Below are 19615 nucleotides of genomic sequence, written 5' to 3'. Positions count from 1 at the left end.
ATTAGGCATTTAAATGTTAACCGAATATATTCCCGGTAAGACTGATGCTTATCAGTTAACTGGTTAACGTTTTACATCCCTAGTGCAAAATGGAACAATATTGTTAATTGACAGATAGTAATAGCAGGTGGGAGAGTGGAGGTATTGTTCTTGCTGTGGTTGAGACTGTAGTGGAATTCAGCTGCCATATGTGTGTGCTTTTCAAGGCATCTTGGGTGTGGGGATAGCTGTTATAAACTAATGGACAAACTTTGGGCACCCCTGAGCTGAGTGAGACCAATTGATTATTATGCATACTGTATGGAATGATTTGCCTTTTTGCAAGTTCAGAACTGATTGTGCAAAGTGGCCGCTGCTTACAAAATCTATAATTTTGGTAAATATCCTGTTGCAGGAGAACATGTATAAATAGCTGCATATTTAGGAGTATGCAAGGTATGAAACCTGACAGATTAAAGCTATAAGTTTCTTAACTTTTTTTTATAGAGGAAGTATGTGGAATAAGCGTATAGTTTCTGGTGGGAGAGAGGTCTTCCTTAAGATATCTGAAAAGACCCAGGTTACAACAAGAGCAGAGTTGTACACAAAAGTGTGCTTTTGCGCTGCGGTGAATTTGAAATAAGAACACCTACACACAAAGCATTTTTGTCAACCTAGAGATTTGTTTGTATATTTTGCTTGCTTTGTTAAAGATATGTTTGAATAAGATCTTTCTCCATCCCATTCCAGCTTCTCCTTCTGCCTGGTCTTGCAGTGAAGTTACTCCTGTATGGACTTCATCACTCTGTTGCCACAGACCTAATTTTAACAAATTCAGCTTTATGACTTCGTTGCAGGATCCAAGGGGAGGAGAGCCTCATTTATCATAATCCTAAATGGCTTATAATTACAAGGGGCACAGAAAACAGAAACACGTCAATGTATGTTTAAATATATGTTAGTTTATTGTTGTTATTGGAACTTTAATGAGTATGTGTCTGGTGGGAAATGTTGATGGTATATATCTTCATTCAGTGGCTTCAGATTTTTGCATTACATTGAGGAATCAAATGCTGTTCATATTAGCATATTATTTATTTTTGTGGCATTGTGTATGGTGCATTATTGATGGTAATATTCCTGTGAAAGTTAAACCACATAAGGAAAAACTGGGTGGTGGGTTACTACATTCTATGAAAATACATTTGTGCTGTGTCTCTTGCTCTTGTGAAATGCTGAATTTCAGAGACATTGTAGACAGTATTGTAGCAAAGGATATTGTAACGGGTGTTTGCAGTAGACTTCATGGGAGCTGGAGTAATCTGTCAAGTGAGTATATTCATGATGAGTTCCTGTGCTACTTTTAAATACTCCAGAGAATATGTAGATAGAGACACATTTTCAGCTGTAAACATTCCTGAAAACGTGATTGAACTCAGACTTTTAAAAAATTATTGTATATTTACAAGTATATGCAGTTTATTTCTATCACAAGATACAGCCAATATTATAATTATGTTAAAAGTAGATTGAATGGGATAATGTCAAAACTGCCATTCAAAAATCTTTCAGGAGTACTTGTGGCACCTTAGAGACTAACAAATTTATTTGAGCATAAGCTTTCGTGGGCTAAAACCCACTTCATCGGATGCATGCAGTGGAGAATACAGTAGGAAGATATATATACACAGAGAACATGAAACAATGGATGTTACCATACACACTATAACAAAAGTGATCAGTTAAGATAAGCTATTACCAGCAGGAGGAGAAAGGAAAAAAAACAAAAAGCCTTTTGTAGTGATAATAAAGATGGGCCATTTCCAGCAGTTGACAAGAACGTGTGAGGAACAGTTGGGGGGGGGGGTGGAACATGGGGAAATAGTTTTACTTTGTGTAATGACACATCCATTCCCAGTCTTTATTCAAGCCTAATTTAATGGTGTCCAGTTTGCAAATTAATTACAATTCAGCAGTCTATCGTTGGAGTCAGTTTTTAAAGTTTTTTTGTTGTAATATTGCGACCTTTAGGTCTGTAATCGAGTGACCAGAGAGATTGAAGTGTTCTCTGACTGGTTTTTGAATGTAATAATTCTTGACATCTGATTTGTGTCCATTTATTCTTTTACGTAAATACTCACCAGCAACCACACGCCATACAACAAAAACACTAACCCAGGAACCTATCCTTGCAACAAAGCCCGTTGCCAACTGTGTCCACATATCTATTCAGGAGACACCATCATAGGGCCTAATCACATCAGCCACACTATCAGAGGCTCGTTCACCTGCACATCTACCAATATGATATATGCCATCATGTGCCAGCAATGCCCCTCTGCTATGTACATTGGCCAAACCAGACAGTCTCTACGTAAAAGAATAAATGGACCCTAACCAGTAGGCCATCCTACCTCTCGTTAGAGACTGAACGTGGGTCTCTGGCATAGAAGGCAAAATAACTGTGTTCCGTGTGGGGATGAAAACTCTTGAGAGCCTTCAGATTGAGTTTTCCATGTGTGGCTCCAAGTCTAATGCATTCTAGGGATTCTCAGACTTCATTGCACCATGACCCCCTTCTGACAACAAAAATTACTACATGACCCCAGGAAGGGAGACCGAAGCCTGAGCCTGCCCCAACTCCTGCTGCCCTGGGTGGTGGGGTGGGGTTCGGGGCAAAGTCGAAGTCCAGTGGCTTCAGCCCCAGGCAGGAGGCCTGTAACCTGAGACTTGCCACCCAGGGCTGAAGGCCTCAGGCTTTGGGGTCCCAACCCACAGTTTGAGAACCACTGTAAATTATGCTTCTGATGTGGAACGTATTAGCCATGAAATACTTGGATTGTATCCTAGCTTTCTGGGGTAAGAGTTTCTTTCATCTTTTCTAGTCAGCAGGTTATAGCAGTCTTGAAGAGAGTTGCGTATTCATGGGGTTATATACTATAATTCTTTAAGTACCAGCTGTAATTTACAAAACTAAGCACTTCCTAGTACTATAATATGTCTTGTTGTCCGTTCACATCCTTGTTAGCCATGTGCCAAAGTAGAAACAGCTTCGGTAATTACTGCAAAGAATGGTTTGTTGTTTTAAAATATCCCTAAACAAATGTGAAGAACATTATTGTAATGTTGTGAGTGATTTCTTGTTAGTTGAAAGTATGAAGATATTCTTTAGTCTAAACTGCTCAATTTAATAAAAAAGTGAAATGTACTGGATCAAATTCACCTCAGGGTAACTTCACTGAAGTCAGCCAAATGAAATCAAGGCTGGATCTTGTCCATAGTGTGTCATTTTTAACAGTTATTAGTTTTGCTCTTTGCTCTTCTTATTAAGAGTCCAACTCCCATGAAATCACCAACTAGATTACACCATTTTGCTCCCTAGGTCCAGGCACAAAGGAGAAAGTTTCACATTTGGAGTCAGGATGTCAAGTTTCAAAATTAGTTAGATGTCCCACATTGTAGCACAAATGTTGGCTCGTCAGTCTGATAGCATTTAATTGAAGTATGCAGTGCTGGAGAATATATAGTGAATGCATTTGCAATTAGACAACAAAAATGAACTGTAAAATACTTCTAGTGACTAACACATGGAGCATAAACAAAGTTCAGAGTTTCACAATCTTAGTGTAAAACAAATGAAAAAAGGCATACTTTGAGTATTGCCAAGTCAGAAAATGAAACATTAACTCCACTAACAGGGTATTTGTGCCTAAGTAAGTGGCTCGAGCACATGATCTGGGAGTTTAGGAACATCTGTATCATAGCTGACAGTTGTGAAAAATAGTCAGTGAGTGTCAGCGATGAGCACTACACTAAATAGTATCTGCAGGACCATGCCTCTTAGGGTACATATACATTAAATAGTCTACGCTACAGACTTGGGTTTGCACTATGGCGCTAAATATAGCTATGTAGGCATTGCAGCTTGGGCTGGAGCTCAGGCTCTGAAGCACACCCGCCTCCCTGAGCTTCAGAACCTGAACTCCAGCCTGAGCCGCAACATCTACACTGCTGCTTTTAGCATCCTAGGAAGAGTCTGAGTCTGTAGACCTGGGCTCTGAGACTTGCTGCCATGGGTTTTAAAACACATTGGCGATGTACCCTAAGCCCCAATCTTGCCTTCAGAGCTATACAGACAAACATTTTGTTCAGGCAGAGCCCCATTGTAATCACAAAACTCTTTGCACTGATTTGAGGGTCGGTCTGCATAGATCTGATCACTCGACTAGGGCCTTAGTTTATAAAACATATTGAAGAAGAAAGTTGCTATGTATTAAAGTTATTAATTACACCCCTGTTGGTTAATGCTGGTTAAGGATTTGATGTTTGCATTTTAAAAAGACTCTGTAGTCAATCCAATATAAAAGGAAATAATTTCAGTTCCTTATGACTCTGGTGTAATTGAATCTCAGTTACAAAAGTGCATTGAAGAAATCAGTATTTTTATCATTACCATACAGTGTTTCCCAGTTTACCAGTTTTACCTTAAACCACCTCTCCTGTATAACACACAGCACTGGTAATAAAATAAAAGAAGGTTTAATTAAGAAAGGGGAGAGATTCTAGTAGAAAGAAAAAAGAGTGATGGAAACGAATGGTTACAACATAAACCAAAATTATAAAATGCGACCTTGGGTCTACACTTATCAGTAGCTACCTTTCCTGTCTAATAAAGTATGTTTCTCCACTTATCCCCCTTCAAAGGTCAGTCTGTTGCAGAGCTGGCTGGCTTCACAGGAACCAGGATCCAATTTTCATGAGAACACTCGCTCCTCAAGATGTCTTCTCATTAAAAAGAAACTGTCTTTCCCCAGCCTTTGATATACTGAAACAGTGATTTGTCTTTATTCATAGGCAGGGTGACAGTCTGTTGTAATGTTCCTTTTTTACCTCCACATGGTTTCAGTTGTTTCTGATAGTTTTAAAGTTAATTTAAAGTTTAGGGATGGAGCATAGTAGACCACTGAGCCTTGCATTACATCACCAGCTAACCAGAGTGTGCTGAAAACTCCCTCCTGTTTGAATTGGCCATCACTAAGGCTTGGTCACACTACAGACTTGTCATACTGCTATAACTACATTGCTCAGAGGTGCGGAAATTCCACACCCCTGAGCGATTCAGTTATACTGACTGAACTCCTGATGTAAACAGCACTATGTCAATGGAAGGACTTCTCCCGTTGATACAGCTACCACCTCTGGAGGAAGTGGAGTACCTATGTGCCAATGGGAGAAGTTCTCCTATCAGCATAGATCGCATCTTCGCTAAGCGCTACAGCTGCATGGATGGATGTGTAGACAAGCGCTGAGACGTTATCCCCTGTTGGCCTACTTTTACTCCATATCCACCAAGCATATTTTCAATGTAATTACATTATTCCTTAAATATAACCCATACATACCTCTTGCAATGATTAGGAATCTTGACAAATTACGACCTTTCTGTAGATTTCTTACATGCTACCCTTTATGGGCAGATAACCTGCAAGACATGTTTGGTGTAGTGAGTTTGTCAAGTCTGAGATGAGTCACTTGCAAAAAATAGAGGACCATTTGCCAAAGAGCCTCTGTCACAATCTTTGCATAATTTTTCGTTCTATAATAAGGAAACCGATCTTTCTAAAACAATGTTACAATTTTTGAAACATGCAGAGATTTTTAAAGTAAATTGCTGTTGCTAGCATAATTATTTTAATGGTTGAAAATTATGGCTGCTAGTTGGCAGGATGGATTGTCCCATCACTGTAACAAGCTTTGTGGCACTATAATTTTGGGCTGAAATAGGTGTCGAAAACTGCTTCTAGTCAATTGTTATCTAGAAACTGTAGCTGTGTTTTCTGAACTCAAAACTCCCTCTGCTAGGCAATTTCATGGTATCTTCTTCAAACTGAAATACAAAGTCCTTCTACCCATGTTTAAATAATGATAAATTTGTGACACACACTAAATGAAATCTAGGAAGTTCAAAATATAAGTTGTACTTTGTAGCAAAAAGAGTACAACATATGCATGAATTAAGATTGGAATTTCATGATCTGTTGTATATTTTCTGCCCTTAATCAATTTTTTATGTATAAAGGTACAGCTTTTTCTTACAGAATTGAAGGGAAGCTTATCACGGTTTATTCTATTCCCTAAAAGAGCAAATATTCTCTAATGGCTCAAGTCTGTCCAGCCATTTTTGCGCTATCTGTGCAAATGTTATACCAATAAAATAAAAACCAGCAGGAGCTTATTCAAGGGGAAAAGGCAAAATGCCACATTTACTGTGAATACAGAAAGAATCATAGTAAGCAGTTAGTTATAGCTATAACATTCTATTCAATTTCATATTTATTCACACGTTCATTGATACACACACACAGGTTCTGCAAGGTTGTTATCATAGTTACCAGCTTTAGAGTTGCTCATGCCAAGCCACTGGCCAGGTGGCCTGGACATGAGGAGAGAGCAGGGCCTTGTCAGATGCTCATCTGATGCTCCTGGAAGTTGGTTTGCAGAATCAGACCCCAAAGTTCTCATTTTCTAGAGTCCATTTTTATAGGAATTTCTTCCTGTGCCAGTCTATGGGAATTGCTTCATCATACTGTTGCTGAATCAATCAGCAGATGTCACATTCCTGATGGCTCCGTGCTGCCAGATGTTATCTTGTTCTTTGGTTCTCCCATTCTTGAGGCTGTTGGGTGGATTCCAGTCTGCCCTCCGGGGTCCTCTGGTTATTTCCACTTGACGCCTTCTTCAGCCGATGGACACTGGATTCTTAGGCTGGCACCTCCCTGATCATTCAGTTATTATCCACACAAAGCATCCATCCACATAAATCCTCTATCTCTATTTTAATCACAATTGTTAACAAAGCGAGATGAATACAACAAACGGGCGGGGGGGTCTCTGGGTGCTGTTTCTATTGTTACAGAGTATTGCTTGGAGTCTCTCTCTGTGTGAGTAGTTGTTGTTACAAAGAATTGCTTTGAGAGCAGACTCTGTCTTAGAGTGTACTAACACAATTAGCAGCTTGCAAATTTCACACATAGAGGGAGAGAAACAGTACCAAAACCCAAGAGACCTCTTAATTAGTAATACCCTGGAATTTAAACTATGAGGAATCAAACTCATTTGTGATTTTAATACAGAACTTCTTTAATGTGATCCAACACTAACAAACAAAAATGTATGTTTTAACAGGCACATCTCTAAAAAATGACTCTTTGCTATTTTTCCTTTTGAAAATATAGGCTCTAGTATACAGGCCACACTGTTAACTAGTGGCCTTAAAATAGAAATATATATGAGGAAAAAAAAGCATAAAATAGTATTTGAAATCAAGCAGCTTTTGTTCACTCATTGGTTTTAAACAACCTAACTGCGGATCATTTGCAGTAAGCGGACCAGAATGCTACTGCTTGCTCCTTAGTTGAGTTCATTCTGTAGAGCCCCTTTCTCAGTCGCACCTTTGAGGGTACATCTTCACTGCAGAGTTAGCCTGGACTTGTCTCACCAAGCATCCCTACTGCACAGTCCTATCCGTGTCAGACCCATGCAGCTGCAGTGCTGCTGAACTAGCTCATATATGCTGGGATGGGTTTCTGGCAGGCTATCCCATGGTTCTTCGTGGTGCATTAAACTGGGCTGCTCTCTGAAGTCATTCGCAGGATGTTCTCCCCCATCTTTCTCTCTCGCCTAGCATGGAGCTGCTGTCTGGCAATAATGATACAAGAATAGTACTTTATGTAAATAACTTCCAAATGGAGCTATTCATTATTAATGCGGACAGCTCTGAAGGAGAAAGTGAACAGCATTTAGCAGCAAGGGCTTCTAACGAGAATGCAGGCTGAATTCCATCATGACAAACCACCAAGTGATTCGTGGCGCCCTCAGATGACTTTTCTGCCTCTGCGTTTCCTTGTGTCCACCACTCATAAAATTGTCATTTGGGGCATGCTCCCCAAAATGATGGGTCTTACTGACCTCACACCACAGCTTTACCAGAAGACTGGCATTAGTTTTTGGCCAACTGGCAGCATGATAGGAGGATTTCTTTGGTGGTGTCTCTGTTCGAATGCAGTGGAAGCACAACAGGAACGGAACAAGCAAATGTGAGGTTAAAATGCTGGGTCGGTGTACGTGATTTAAAGGAGGAGATAGACAAGAAATATAACTCAGGAAAACTTGTGGGATAGCATAGGAGGAGTAATAGCACCTGGGCTTGATTAGCCTGCATCCTGACTGCAGTGTAGGTGGGTTGCCAGTCCAGGTTGAAGTGAAATCTGAGCTCAAGCCTATACCTTTGGCTGTGCCAGCTACCCTGGCTTAATGTACCCTCAGGCCTGAGTTAGAGGCTTTTTTTGTGTAGATTGAAGGAGGATGGGGCAGCCAACACCTGGGGTAAATCTGTAGTGAATGTATTCTGGAATGTGAGTTTGGGAACTTAATGGAAATATAGACCAACGCTGCTCAAGTTCTTTCTAGCAGGTTAGGAGTACATTTCCTGCGAGATAATTTATTAGATAAAATTGCCCCCAAAATTAAAATTGAAATACTTGTATCCCAGTGCTCATAGTGATTCAGATAACCAGGGCAGATAATTAAGGACAGAATTTTAATGACTAATAAACCTCTACCAGTGAATTTACTGATACACATGTGGCAGAGACCAGGTGGGGTGGAGAGGCATAGGGAAGCATGGCAAAGTCATTTTAAAAAATAACTTGCAAAGGTCTTTGTTTTTAATTCTTCATGATGATGTATACAGGCCTGAATGGTGAATCTGGTTTTTATGAATGTTTTCCCCTGCTTGTTTTGTTTGTTTGTTTCTTCTTTAGAAAGGTGAGGAATTTGCTCTCCCCTGGAATGCCTTGGGGATGTTTGCTATGAACTCTTGACAGCTTAGTTGAAGAGGTGAATGTCTTAAATGTTTAATGTCGAAGTTTCCTTTATCCAAAATGTTAATTAATCCTGGAGAAAGATAAGGCCTACAAACACAGTTGTACAGATACGACTGACGATGTTAATTTTATGTGTGTTTAGCCTACATTTTTAAATTTACAGGAACAAGTTGTACGGATGTAAACACGTTTGTTGCAACACTGTGTGTAGATGGGCCTTGAAAGTTTTAACAGTTGAGAGGAAAAAATACCTTCCCCTCTCAGCTGTGCAGCTTGTACTGTCTCAGCTCCTGTGAGGTTGTAATAGTACTAGTTTTCCAGTCAAATTAGAGCCTTCCAGTCTAGACAGGATCTGAATTGTTAATACAAAAAGCCACAAAAACCTGCTTCAGATACAATCATTATTAATCAGAAAGAAGGGCACAAGCCCCAGGTTTTTTTCTCCTTTGCAGGTCATTTTGAAAGTCTACCCTGGTAGTAAGGGTTGAGTTAATGTCTTTCCAAAATAGTAATGAAAGAGTAATTGGAGCACAGGTGCCAGCATCCTCCGGGCCCTGGGGGTGCTCGACCCCCCACCCAACCCCACCCCAGGCCCTGACCCCACCTGACCCAGACCCACCCTGCCTCCCTTGAGTGCTCCCCCTTGTCCCACTCCTCTCCCCTCCCCAGCACTTCCTGTGTGTTGCCGGAACAACTGATCACAGCAGGCGAGAAGGGGAGGGAGGAGTTGATCAGAGGGGTGCCAGCAGGCGGGAGGTGCTAGCTGCCGGTGGGTGCTAAGCAGCCTTGGAGCACCCACAGAGTTGGTGCCTATGAGTTGGAGCAGGGGGACTGGATCCTGATCTCCCAGGTGGGTTCCTGAATCACTGGGCTACAGTTATTCTCACTTTCTCTCTCTGTAAGTGTGTATACACAGTGGAAAAGACTCAACTGAAGAGACTGAGGGAGCACCACACCAGAATACCCCAGAGCTCAGAGCACTCTAAGAGTTGGGAGACCTTTCTTCAGTTCCTTTCTCCCTCTCAAGCAGGGGGTTGGGATGGGGGAATTGAACCTAGGTCTCCCACTCCTTCCTTCTCTGCCCTCCATTTTGTGTGGAGGCAGGTGCCTGCCTAAGTCATTCTCACAGGAAACACCTCAGGTGTCTAAGCTCCCTCACTCCAGAAGAGGGTGTGATGGGTTCAGTCACAGAGACCCCTTGGGGCTGTCACCTGATGTGCTGAAATTACCTCTGAGCCCATTTTCCCTGATGGCTTGGGACTTCAGAACCCTGCCTTGTTGAGCCAGACGCTCCATTCTGCTGCAACACAGATCCAGGTCTGAACCGTGCCCCCAAAGCTGCAGGCTTTAACTGAAAACCACTCAGCAGGTTACCTGTCTCCAGCACCCAGACACCCAGTAGGATCCAAACCCCAAATAAATTGATTTTACTCTGTATAAAGCTTAGATAGGGTAAACTCATAAATTGTCTGCCCCCTCTAACACTGATAGAGAGATATGCATAGCTATTTGCTCCTCCAGGTATTAATCACTTACTCAGGGCTAATTAATAAACAAAAGTGATTTTATTAAGTATAAAAAGTAGGATTTAAGTGGTTTCAAGTAATAACAGACAGAACAAAGTAAGTTACCAAGCAAAATAAAACAAAACACACAAGTTAAGCCTAATACATTAAGAAACTGAATACAGATAAATCTCACCGTCAGATGTTCCAATAAGCTTCTTTCACAGATTAGACTGCTTCCTAATCTGGGCCCAATCCTTTCTCCAGTACAGTCCTTGTTAGTTCCAGCTCAGGTAGTAACTAGGGGGATTTCTCATGACTGGCAGCCCCCTTTGTTCTGTTCCACCCCCTTTTATATCTTTGGCACAAGGCGGGAATTGTTGTCTCTCTGGATTCCCACCCTTCCTTCTAAATGGAGAAGCACCAGGTTTAAGATGGATTTCAGTACCAGGTGACGTGTTCACATGTCCTGTGAGACTTCAATACTCACTGGCTGGCACCCACATATGCAGAAAGGCTTACAAGTAAACAGAGCCATTTACAACCAATTGATTCTAAAGCACCCTTTATGGCTTCTACTTAATATGTTTACATTAGTAATACATGTTTATATCTTATTCTTCTAAGTCCAGACACAGAAATAATACATGAAAACAAATAGGATGAACACAATAGATTATAAACTTTGTAATGATACCTTACAAGAGACCCTTTGCGTAAAGCATATTCCAGTTACACATTTATAAGCATATTTTCACAAAGCATATGGAGTGCAACATCAGAGAGGGATTCCTGGCTGTGGATCAGTAGCAGAGATCTAGCCACCTCCCTACAGCCTGGGCTTTTGTACCTATCTCTGTGAAAGGGGCAGGGCTTAGCACATCCCTCTCATCAGCGTCTCCAGTTAACTTTCTTAAGTGGCTCCTGGCCTACTGTGCTGGCTTTTGTGAATCCCATTCTCCAGAATCCCATCTTATTTTCTTACTTAGTGCCTAACTTGGCTTTGTGGATCTCAGTATTGTTCCTGTGATTTTCTAGGCACCAAAAAGTTGGCACCAAGACACTCAGTGTCACGCTGCTTAAGTCCCTTTGTGAATGTAGCCTTAAGTGACTTGCCCAAGATCAAACAGCAAGTCTGTGACAGAGTCAGGAGTAGGCTCCGTTCATGTGTGGATGGGGAGAGACTTATCAAAGTTTAGTTTTCTGAGTTGTTTGCTGGCATGGTCATGAATGGTGAGACAGTGGGCAAATCAAGTTTTAAAGCAATAGCCCTGGGAAGAGTTTGTTAGTAGGTTGTATCCGTTTCCCCAATCTTTCACACCCCCCCCCCCCCGCTTAGTTACAGGTTGTTTGGAGCATGGACTGGTCTTTCTCTGTGTTTGGGAAAGTGCCTAGCACATGGTGAGCGCTACAGCAATCTAAACAATATAATAATCGTGACCTGATTGTAAAGATCTCTTTAGCCACCTTCATTCAGAAATAACTGATGCTGCAATGAAATTATATGCATGCAATTTTCTTCCAAGTCAGTTATGTTGTATAATGTCTCCTCGGGGTAGGTATACACTATTAGGCTTTGTTTAAAGTCAAGGCTGCAGTCCATATATTCATTAATCAAGATTTTTAAAAAATATTGCTATTGTTCTTAATCTAAGCAAACATAATGCATAATGGTGACACAGCTATCAGATTTCAGAGTAACAGCCGTGTTAGTCTGTATTCGCAAAAAGAAAAGGAGTACTTGTGGCACCTTAGAGACAGAGGGGTTCAAATATGTATATTAGTGTGGCTCTTCACAATTAAAAATAGTTCAGCTGGAAACCCTTGTGCCTTCTTTATGATTTTTAATGATGGTTTCTGAAGCAGTTTTTTGTAGATTTTTTGCATTAGAAATTCAGATCCTGTCTAGGTTGGAAGGATTTTATTTGACTGGTAAACTAATAATATGACAACATCACAGGAGCTGAGATGGTACAAATTGCACAGCTGAGAGGGGAAGGTGATTTGACCAAGTCGAAGCAGAAGATTTTCCTTTTTCCCCCCTCAACTTTTCTTCCCACTTTTCTCTTTCAGTCCCAGTGTCTAATTGCTCTTTCATTGTTAGTGACACCTGGTAGTAAAAGCCAAAGGTTTCAAGCATTTTGCTGATTTCTTGTTAGGCCTGTAGGTTGAATGTCAGGATATGGAGATCCCAGCTGTTAAAGAAACTTTTTGTTGATCTGTTTACAGCATGTTAGAGTGGAATGTAATTTTGAATTCTTAAAGTCACATTTGAAATGGAGGTACAGCAAGTGAGAACCTCTGGTTTAGGAATTACTGTACTTTTTTCTAATCAGTGTAAAGGGGTATTGGATAATTAAATCTGTGTTTAAAAAGTGTATCTCTTGTATTGATTCCAGGAATAAACAGATCTGGATTAAACCTGAGGTTTAGGAGCCCAGTTCTGACTTCCTTATGCATCTAAAACTCCACTCACTGACTTCAGTGGGCTGTCTTCTGACCATTCTAATGCTGACCACTGTGGTACTTGCATTAGCTGCACTAACATAATTAGTGCTTTTGAATACAAGGGGCTTTTGAGAGCCCACCATTGAGCACTCCTCTCCTGGGAACTCCTGTAAAGACATTTACTTCCATGTTAAAACTCTGTCTCTTGATCTGTTCTGTTTTTTGTTAATTTTCTCTGCATCTCTTGTCTAAAATTGAGATGAGAGAAGTTAAACTACTTTCCCATGTGTGATTACATATGCAAAAGCTTTTGGCTTTGTCATAACATTATGGAAAAATGTCCAACTTTTGTTTAAAAAAACATTTTGCCTGCACTTAGTCTTTACTTTGGGCTGGTGCCTTTTTCGGTATTTTTTAAAATTATATCACAGCTACTGTTTGAAAAAGTGTCTGCTGGACAAACAGAGTGACACTTTTTAAAAATAAATAATCTTATGCCCTTGGTAAATGTTAGGAAAAGGAAACACGTGAGTATACACATGAGATCATAGAATCATAGAATATCAGGATTGGAAGGGACCTTAGGAGGTCATCTAGTCCAACCCCCTGCTCAAAGCAGGACCAATCCCCATTTTTTGCCCCAAATCCCTAAATGGCCCCCTCAAGTTGAACTCACAACCCTGGGTTTAGCAGGCCAATGCTCAAACCACTGAGCTATCCCTCCCCCCAAAATTTTTAAAACAACTGTCACACAGAATGGCCCCGTCAAGGATTGAACTCAAAACCCTGGGTTTAGCAGGCCAGTGCTAAACCCACTAAGCTATCCCTCCCAACCCACTAAGCTATCCCTTAACATAAATATATGTTGTTGATATTGTCCTGATCAGAAGATGACAGTCAAATAAAGAAATGTAGATCTGGGACTTAGACTCTTCTAAATTATTTCCATTGTGTGCTGTATCCAAAATACTGCTCCATTCTTGGAGATTTGCAATACTTGGACATGACAGAGTAAGTTTTGGAAGTAACTTCCTTGTTTTTGTTGAATGCTTAATTCAGAACTTCTTATGTTTTTATGTCATGTGGCAAGTATGTGATTTTGGGATTTTCTAATATTTCCTATGTTCATATTAATGCACTGTTAATTATTTTGAAGATGTTCCTATTTTTTGGCAAACCTGTGGTGACAATAGGTGCAGTATTCCAGAAAGGATAAATTCTAAGACCTGAAGTTAATCCAGGCTCGACCACTTTTCCTTCTGTGTGTAATGGTTACTATGTGTCTTCCTTTTATGGTTAAAAAGAATAATAATAATACTAATAATCACAAGTTATTGGTGGGCTATATGATATGGAATATAAGCATAGAATTGGAAGTCAGGAAATTCAGTGGTCTAATATGGCTCTTCAATATTTGTCTTAGTTTTCCCATCAATAAAATGTGTATAAAGCTTGCTTACCAGGCTCATGGTGGTTAGGATTAGTTAGTTAATATTCATACACCACTTTGAATATGTGAAATGCTACATAACTACTTGGTTTTATTATTTTTCTTGTGATTAGACATATAGGTAGGTAGTACATGGAACATGTCTGTTCATAGAGGGAGAAGAGATGGCATACCACAAAAGCCTTCACAAACTACAGTAGTTCTGAATTTAGCCCTTGGTGTTTTAGCTGTCAAGTATTGTGTCAGAGGGCACAGCATCAAAGTGAATACATGTTTACCTGCTGTGATAAATTGGATATGTAAAATACTATCCATATATAAATAGGTGTAGTATTTCTCAGATTTTTTACTTTAATTCCAAAACTATACTTGGTTTCTCCTCCTCCTCCTTTGGCCTTTCTGAGGACTTGTCTATACAAGAAAGTTGCATCAGTTTAACTTAAGGTGTGATGTTAAACCAATGCAAAAGACTGTGTGGCCACTCTTAATTCCATTTAAACCAGGTTTATTTCAGTTTAATTTAAATTGATTAGGAACTGGTTGCAGATAAACTGAAAAGGCTTCTTTTAAACATAAAGATTTTTAACTAAATTGGTTTAAAATCAAACCTTAAGTTAAACCAGTGCAACTTTCCCAACAGATAAATCCAATTTTGCCATATTCTTTGTCTTTTCTCAACACTATCTTTTCTTTGCTTTTTGAAGTCATTTTCCTTCACCCACTGCCTTCACCCACTCTTAGTCAAAGGCTACAGATTCTTGGTTGAGAAGGTTGGCTGTGGCTGTTGCCAGGATTTGTTGATGATGGTTGCCAGACAGCTACACAACACACACCCTTCCCAGAGGTTGCATGGGCCGCCTCACACCTACTGTACTTCCAGCACTGGTTGGCACAAATCGTGAGCTAAAATATAAAGCAACTAGATCATTGGAATGGCCTGGCCTCTTCTGTGAGCATCTCATCCCACACTTGCATTCTGTGTTCTCTTTCTGCTCCCTCCCAATCATTCCCCCCTCCCCCCATTCCCCTCCACCCTTGTGCTCTCTGGCCTTGTCTATGTACAAATGTTGCACTGGTTTAACTTAAAACATCTTTTAAACCAATTTAATGAAACTGGTGTAAGCCCTTCTATGGTCATTCTTGTTTCAGCAAGAGTGGCTAATTTTGATTTAGGTTAAGTCTGTTCCTAATTGACTTAAATAACACAAATAAGCCTGGTTTAAACCAAAACAGGGGTTTGCACTGTTTTAACTAAATTGATTTAAAATCACACCTTAAGTTAAACCAGTGGAAGGTTCTTGTTTAGATGAGCCCTCTATCTCTTCTCCCTACCTTTTGTTTGTCCTTTTCCATTTATGTCAGATCTGTGTTGTGAATCATGCAAATAACACTAGTCCAGTAGCGTTATCAAGAGCAGCAGCCAAGTAAAACCTAACATGAGTCTCCTCTGTTTCACTCTAAGCCCTGGTCTACACTAGGACTTTAGGTCGAATTTAGCAACGTTAAATCGATTTAAACCTGCACCCGTCCACACAGTGAAGCCCTTTATTTCGACTTAAAGGGCTCTTAAAATCGATTTCCTTACTCCACCCCTGACAAGTGGATTAGCGCCTAAATCGACGTTCCCAGCTCGAATTTGGGGTACTGTGGACACAATTCGATGGTATTGGCCTCCGGGAGCTATCCCAGAGTGCTCCATTGTGACCGCTCTGGACAGCACTCTCAACTCAGATGCACTGGCCAGGTAGACAGGAAAAGAACCGCGAACTTTTGAATCTCATTTCCTGTTTGGCCAGCGTGGCAAGCTGCAGGTGACCATGCAGAGCTCATCAGCACAGGTGACCATGATGGAGTCCCAGAATCGCAAAAGAGCTCCAGCATGGACCGAACGGGATCTGATCGCTGTTTGGGGAGAGGAATCCGTGCTATCAGAACTCCGTTCCAGTTTTCGAAATGCCAAAACCTTTGTGAAAATCTCCCAGGGCATGAAGGACAGAGGCCATAACAGGGACCCGAAGCAGTGCCGCGTGAAACTGAAGGAGCTGAGGCAAGCCTACTAGAAAACCAGAGAGGCGAACAGCCGCTCTGGGTCAGAGCCCCAAACATGCCGCTTCTATGATGAGCTGCATGCCATTTTAGGGGGTTCAGCCACCACTACCCCAGCCGTGTTGTTTGACTCCTTCAATGGAGATGGAGGCAATACGGAAGCAGGTTTTGGGGACGAAGAAGATGATGATGAGGAGGAGGTTGTAGATAGCTCACAGCAAGCAAGCGGAGAAACCGGTTTTCCCGACAGCCAGGAACTGTTTCTCACCCTAGACCTGGAGCCAGTACCCCCCCGAACCCACCCAAGGCTGCCTCCTGGACCCAGCAGGCGGAGAAGGGACCTCTGGTGAGTGTACCTTTTAAAATGCTATACATGGTTTAAAAGCAAGCATGTGAAAGGATTACTTTGCCCTGGCATTTGCGGTTCTCCTAGATGTAGTCCTAAAGCCTTTGCAAAAGGTTTCTGGGGAGGGCAGCCTTATTTCGTCCTTCATGGTAGGACACTTTATCACTCCAGGCCAGTAACACATACTCTGGAATCACTGTAGAACAAAGCATTGCAGTGTATGTTTGCTGGCATTCAACCAAAATCCGTTCTTTCTCTCTCTGTGTTATCCTCAGGAGAGTGAGATATAATTCATGGTCACCTGGTTGAAATAGGGTGCTTTTCTTCAGGGACACTCAGTATAGCCCATTCCTGCTGGGCTGTTTGCCTGTGGCTGAACAGAAATGTTCCCCGCTGTTAGCCACAGGGAGGGGGGAAGGTTGAGGGGGTAGTCACGCGGTGGGAGGAGGCAAAATGCGACCTTGTAACGAAAGCACATGTGCTATGTATGTAATGTTAACAGCAAGGTTTACCCTGAAAGAGTGTAGCCACTGTTTTATAAAACGTGTCTTTTTAAATACCGCTGTCCCTTTTTTTTTCTCCACCAGCTGCATGTGTTTCAATGATCACAGGATCTTCTCCTTCCCAGAGGCTAGTGAAGCTTAGAAAGAAAAAAAAACGCACTCGCGATGAAATGTTCTCCGAGCTCATGCTGTCCTCCCACACTGACAGAGCACAGACGAATGCGTGGAGGCAAATAATGTCAGAGTGCAGGAAAGCACAAAATGACCGGGAGGAGAGGTGGAGGGCTGAAGAGAGTAAGTGGCGGGCTGAAGAGAGTAAGTGGCGGGCTGAAGACAGGGCTGAAGCTCAAATGTGGCGGCAGCGTGATGAGAGGAGGCAGGATTCAATGCTGCGGCTGCTGCAGGACCAAACCAGAATGCTCCAGTGTATGGTTGAGCTGCAGCAAAGGCAGCTGGAGCACAGACTGCCACTGCTGCCCCTCTGTAACCAACCGCCCTCCTCCCCAAGTTCCATAGCCTCCACACCCAGACGCCCAAGAACGCGGTGGGGGGGCCTCCGGCCAACCAGCCACTCCACAACAGAGGATTGCCCAAAAAAAAGAAGGCTGTCATTCAATAAATTTTAAAGTTGTAAACTTTTGAAGTGCTGTGCTTAAAGTGCTGTGTGGCATTTTCCTTCCCTCCTCCACCACCCCTCCTGGGATACCTTGGTAGTCATCTCCCTATTTGTGTGATGAATGAATAACGAATGCATGACTGTGAAGCAGCAATGACTTTATTGCCTCTGCAAGCGGTGATTAAAGGGAGGAGGGGAGGGTGGTTAGCTTACAGGGAAGTAGAGTGAACCAAGGGGCGGGGGGTTTCATCAAGGAGAAACAAACAGAACTTTCACACTGTAGCCTGGCCAGTCATGAAACTGGTTTTCAAAGCTTCTCTGATGCGTACCACGCCCTCCTGTGCTCTTCTAACCACCCTGGTGTCTGGCTGCGCGTAACCAGCAGCTAGGCGATTTGCCTCAACCTCCCACCCCGCCATAAACGTCTCCCCCTTACCCTCACAGATATTGTGGAGCACACAGCAAGCAGTAATAACAGTGGGAATATTGGTTTTGCTGAGGTCTAAGCGAGTCAGTAAACTGCGCCAGCGCGCCTTTAAACGTCCAAATGCACATTCTACCACCATTCTGCACTTGCTCAGTCTGTAGTTGAACAGCTCCTGACCACTGTCCAGGCTGCCTGTGTACGGCTTCATGAGCCATGGCATTAAGGGGTAGGCTGGGTCCCCAAGGATACATATAGGCATTTCAACATCCCCAACAGTTATTTTCTGGTCTGGGAAGAAAGTCCCTTCCTGCAGCTTTTGAAACAGACCAGAGTTCTTGAAGATGCGAGCATCATGCACCTTTCCCGGCCATCCCACGTTGATGTTGGTGAAACGTCCCTTGTGATCCACCAGAGCTTGCAGCACTATCGAAAAGTACCCCTTGCGGTTTATGTACTCGCCGGCTTGGTGCTCTGGTGCCAAGATAGGGATATGGGTTCCGTCTATAGCCCCACCACAGTTAGGGAATCCCATTGCAGCAAAGCCATCCACTATGACCTGCACATTTCCCAGGGTCACTACCCTTGATATCAGCAGATCTTTGATTGCGTGAGCTACTTGCATCACAGCAGCCCCCACAGTAGATTTGCCCACTCCAAATTCATTCCCAACTGACCGGTAGCTGTCTGGCGTTGCAAGCTTCCACAGGGCTATCGCCACTCGCTTCTCAACTGTGAGGGCTGCTCTCATCCTGGTATTCATGCGCTTCAGGGCAGGGGAAAGCAAGTCACAAAGTTCCATGAAAGTGCCCTTACGCATGCAAAAGTTTCGCAGCCACTGGGAATCGTCCCAGACCTGCAACACTATGCGGTCCCACCAGTCTGTGCTTGTTTCCCGAGCCCAGAATCGGCGTTCCACAGCATGAACCTGCCCCATTAGCACCATGATGCATGCATTGGCAGGGCCCATGCTTTCAGAGAAATCTGTGTCCATGTCCTGATCCCTCACGGGACCGCGCTGACGTCGCCTCCTCGCCCGGTATCGCGTTGCCATGTTCTGGTGCTGCATATACTGCTGGATAATGCGTGTGGTGGTTGATGTGCTCCTAATTGCCAAAATGAGCTCAGCGGCCTCCATGCTTGCCTTGGTATGGCGTCCGCACAGAAAAAAGGCGCGGAACGATTGTCTGCCGTTGCTCTGACGGAGGGAGGGGCGACTGACGACACGGCTTACAGGGTTGGCTTCAGGGAGCTAAAATCAACAAAGGGTGTGCCTGTACATCAAGGAGTATTTCAGGCAGGACTGCATGGAGGGTTCCAATAAGAAATGGTGCACCAAAGTTATCGTTGTTATTGGAACAAGGAGGTTAGCCTGGTCTCTGATTGATACATGGCTAGATTAACCTCGCTGCG

The 19615-nt window shown here is 42.4% G+C and overlaps 1 protein-coding gene across 3 annotated transcripts in view; it reads left to right on the top strand.

Moving 5' to 3' along the window:
* LIMS1 (LIM zinc finger domain containing 1) overlaps positions 1–19615 on the top strand; it is a 140883-nt gene that overhangs the window by 18257 nt on the left and 103011 nt on the right. For 2 of the 3 annotated variants that reach the window (XM_073351000.2, XM_073350981.2), the window contains exon 2: positions 730–920. The exons of the other annotated variant lie outside the window; for it this stretch is intronic. In XM_073351000.2, the coding sequence (XP_073207101.1) occupies positions 876–920 (45 nt within the window). In that variant the 5' untranslated portion in view covers positions 730–875. The remainder of the gene's footprint in view (positions 1–729; positions 921–19615) is intronic. 3 annotated transcript variants of the gene reach the window in all.

The sequence above is a fragment of the Lepidochelys kempii genome, chromosome 1 (genome assembly GCF_965140285.1).
Source record: "Lepidochelys kempii isolate rLepKem1 chromosome 1, rLepKem1.hap1, whole genome shotgun sequence".
Classification (NCBI taxonomy): domain Eukaryota; kingdom Metazoa; phylum Chordata; order Testudines; family Cheloniidae; genus Lepidochelys; species Lepidochelys kempii.
This window is presented reverse-complemented; position numbering and strand designations above follow the sequence as displayed.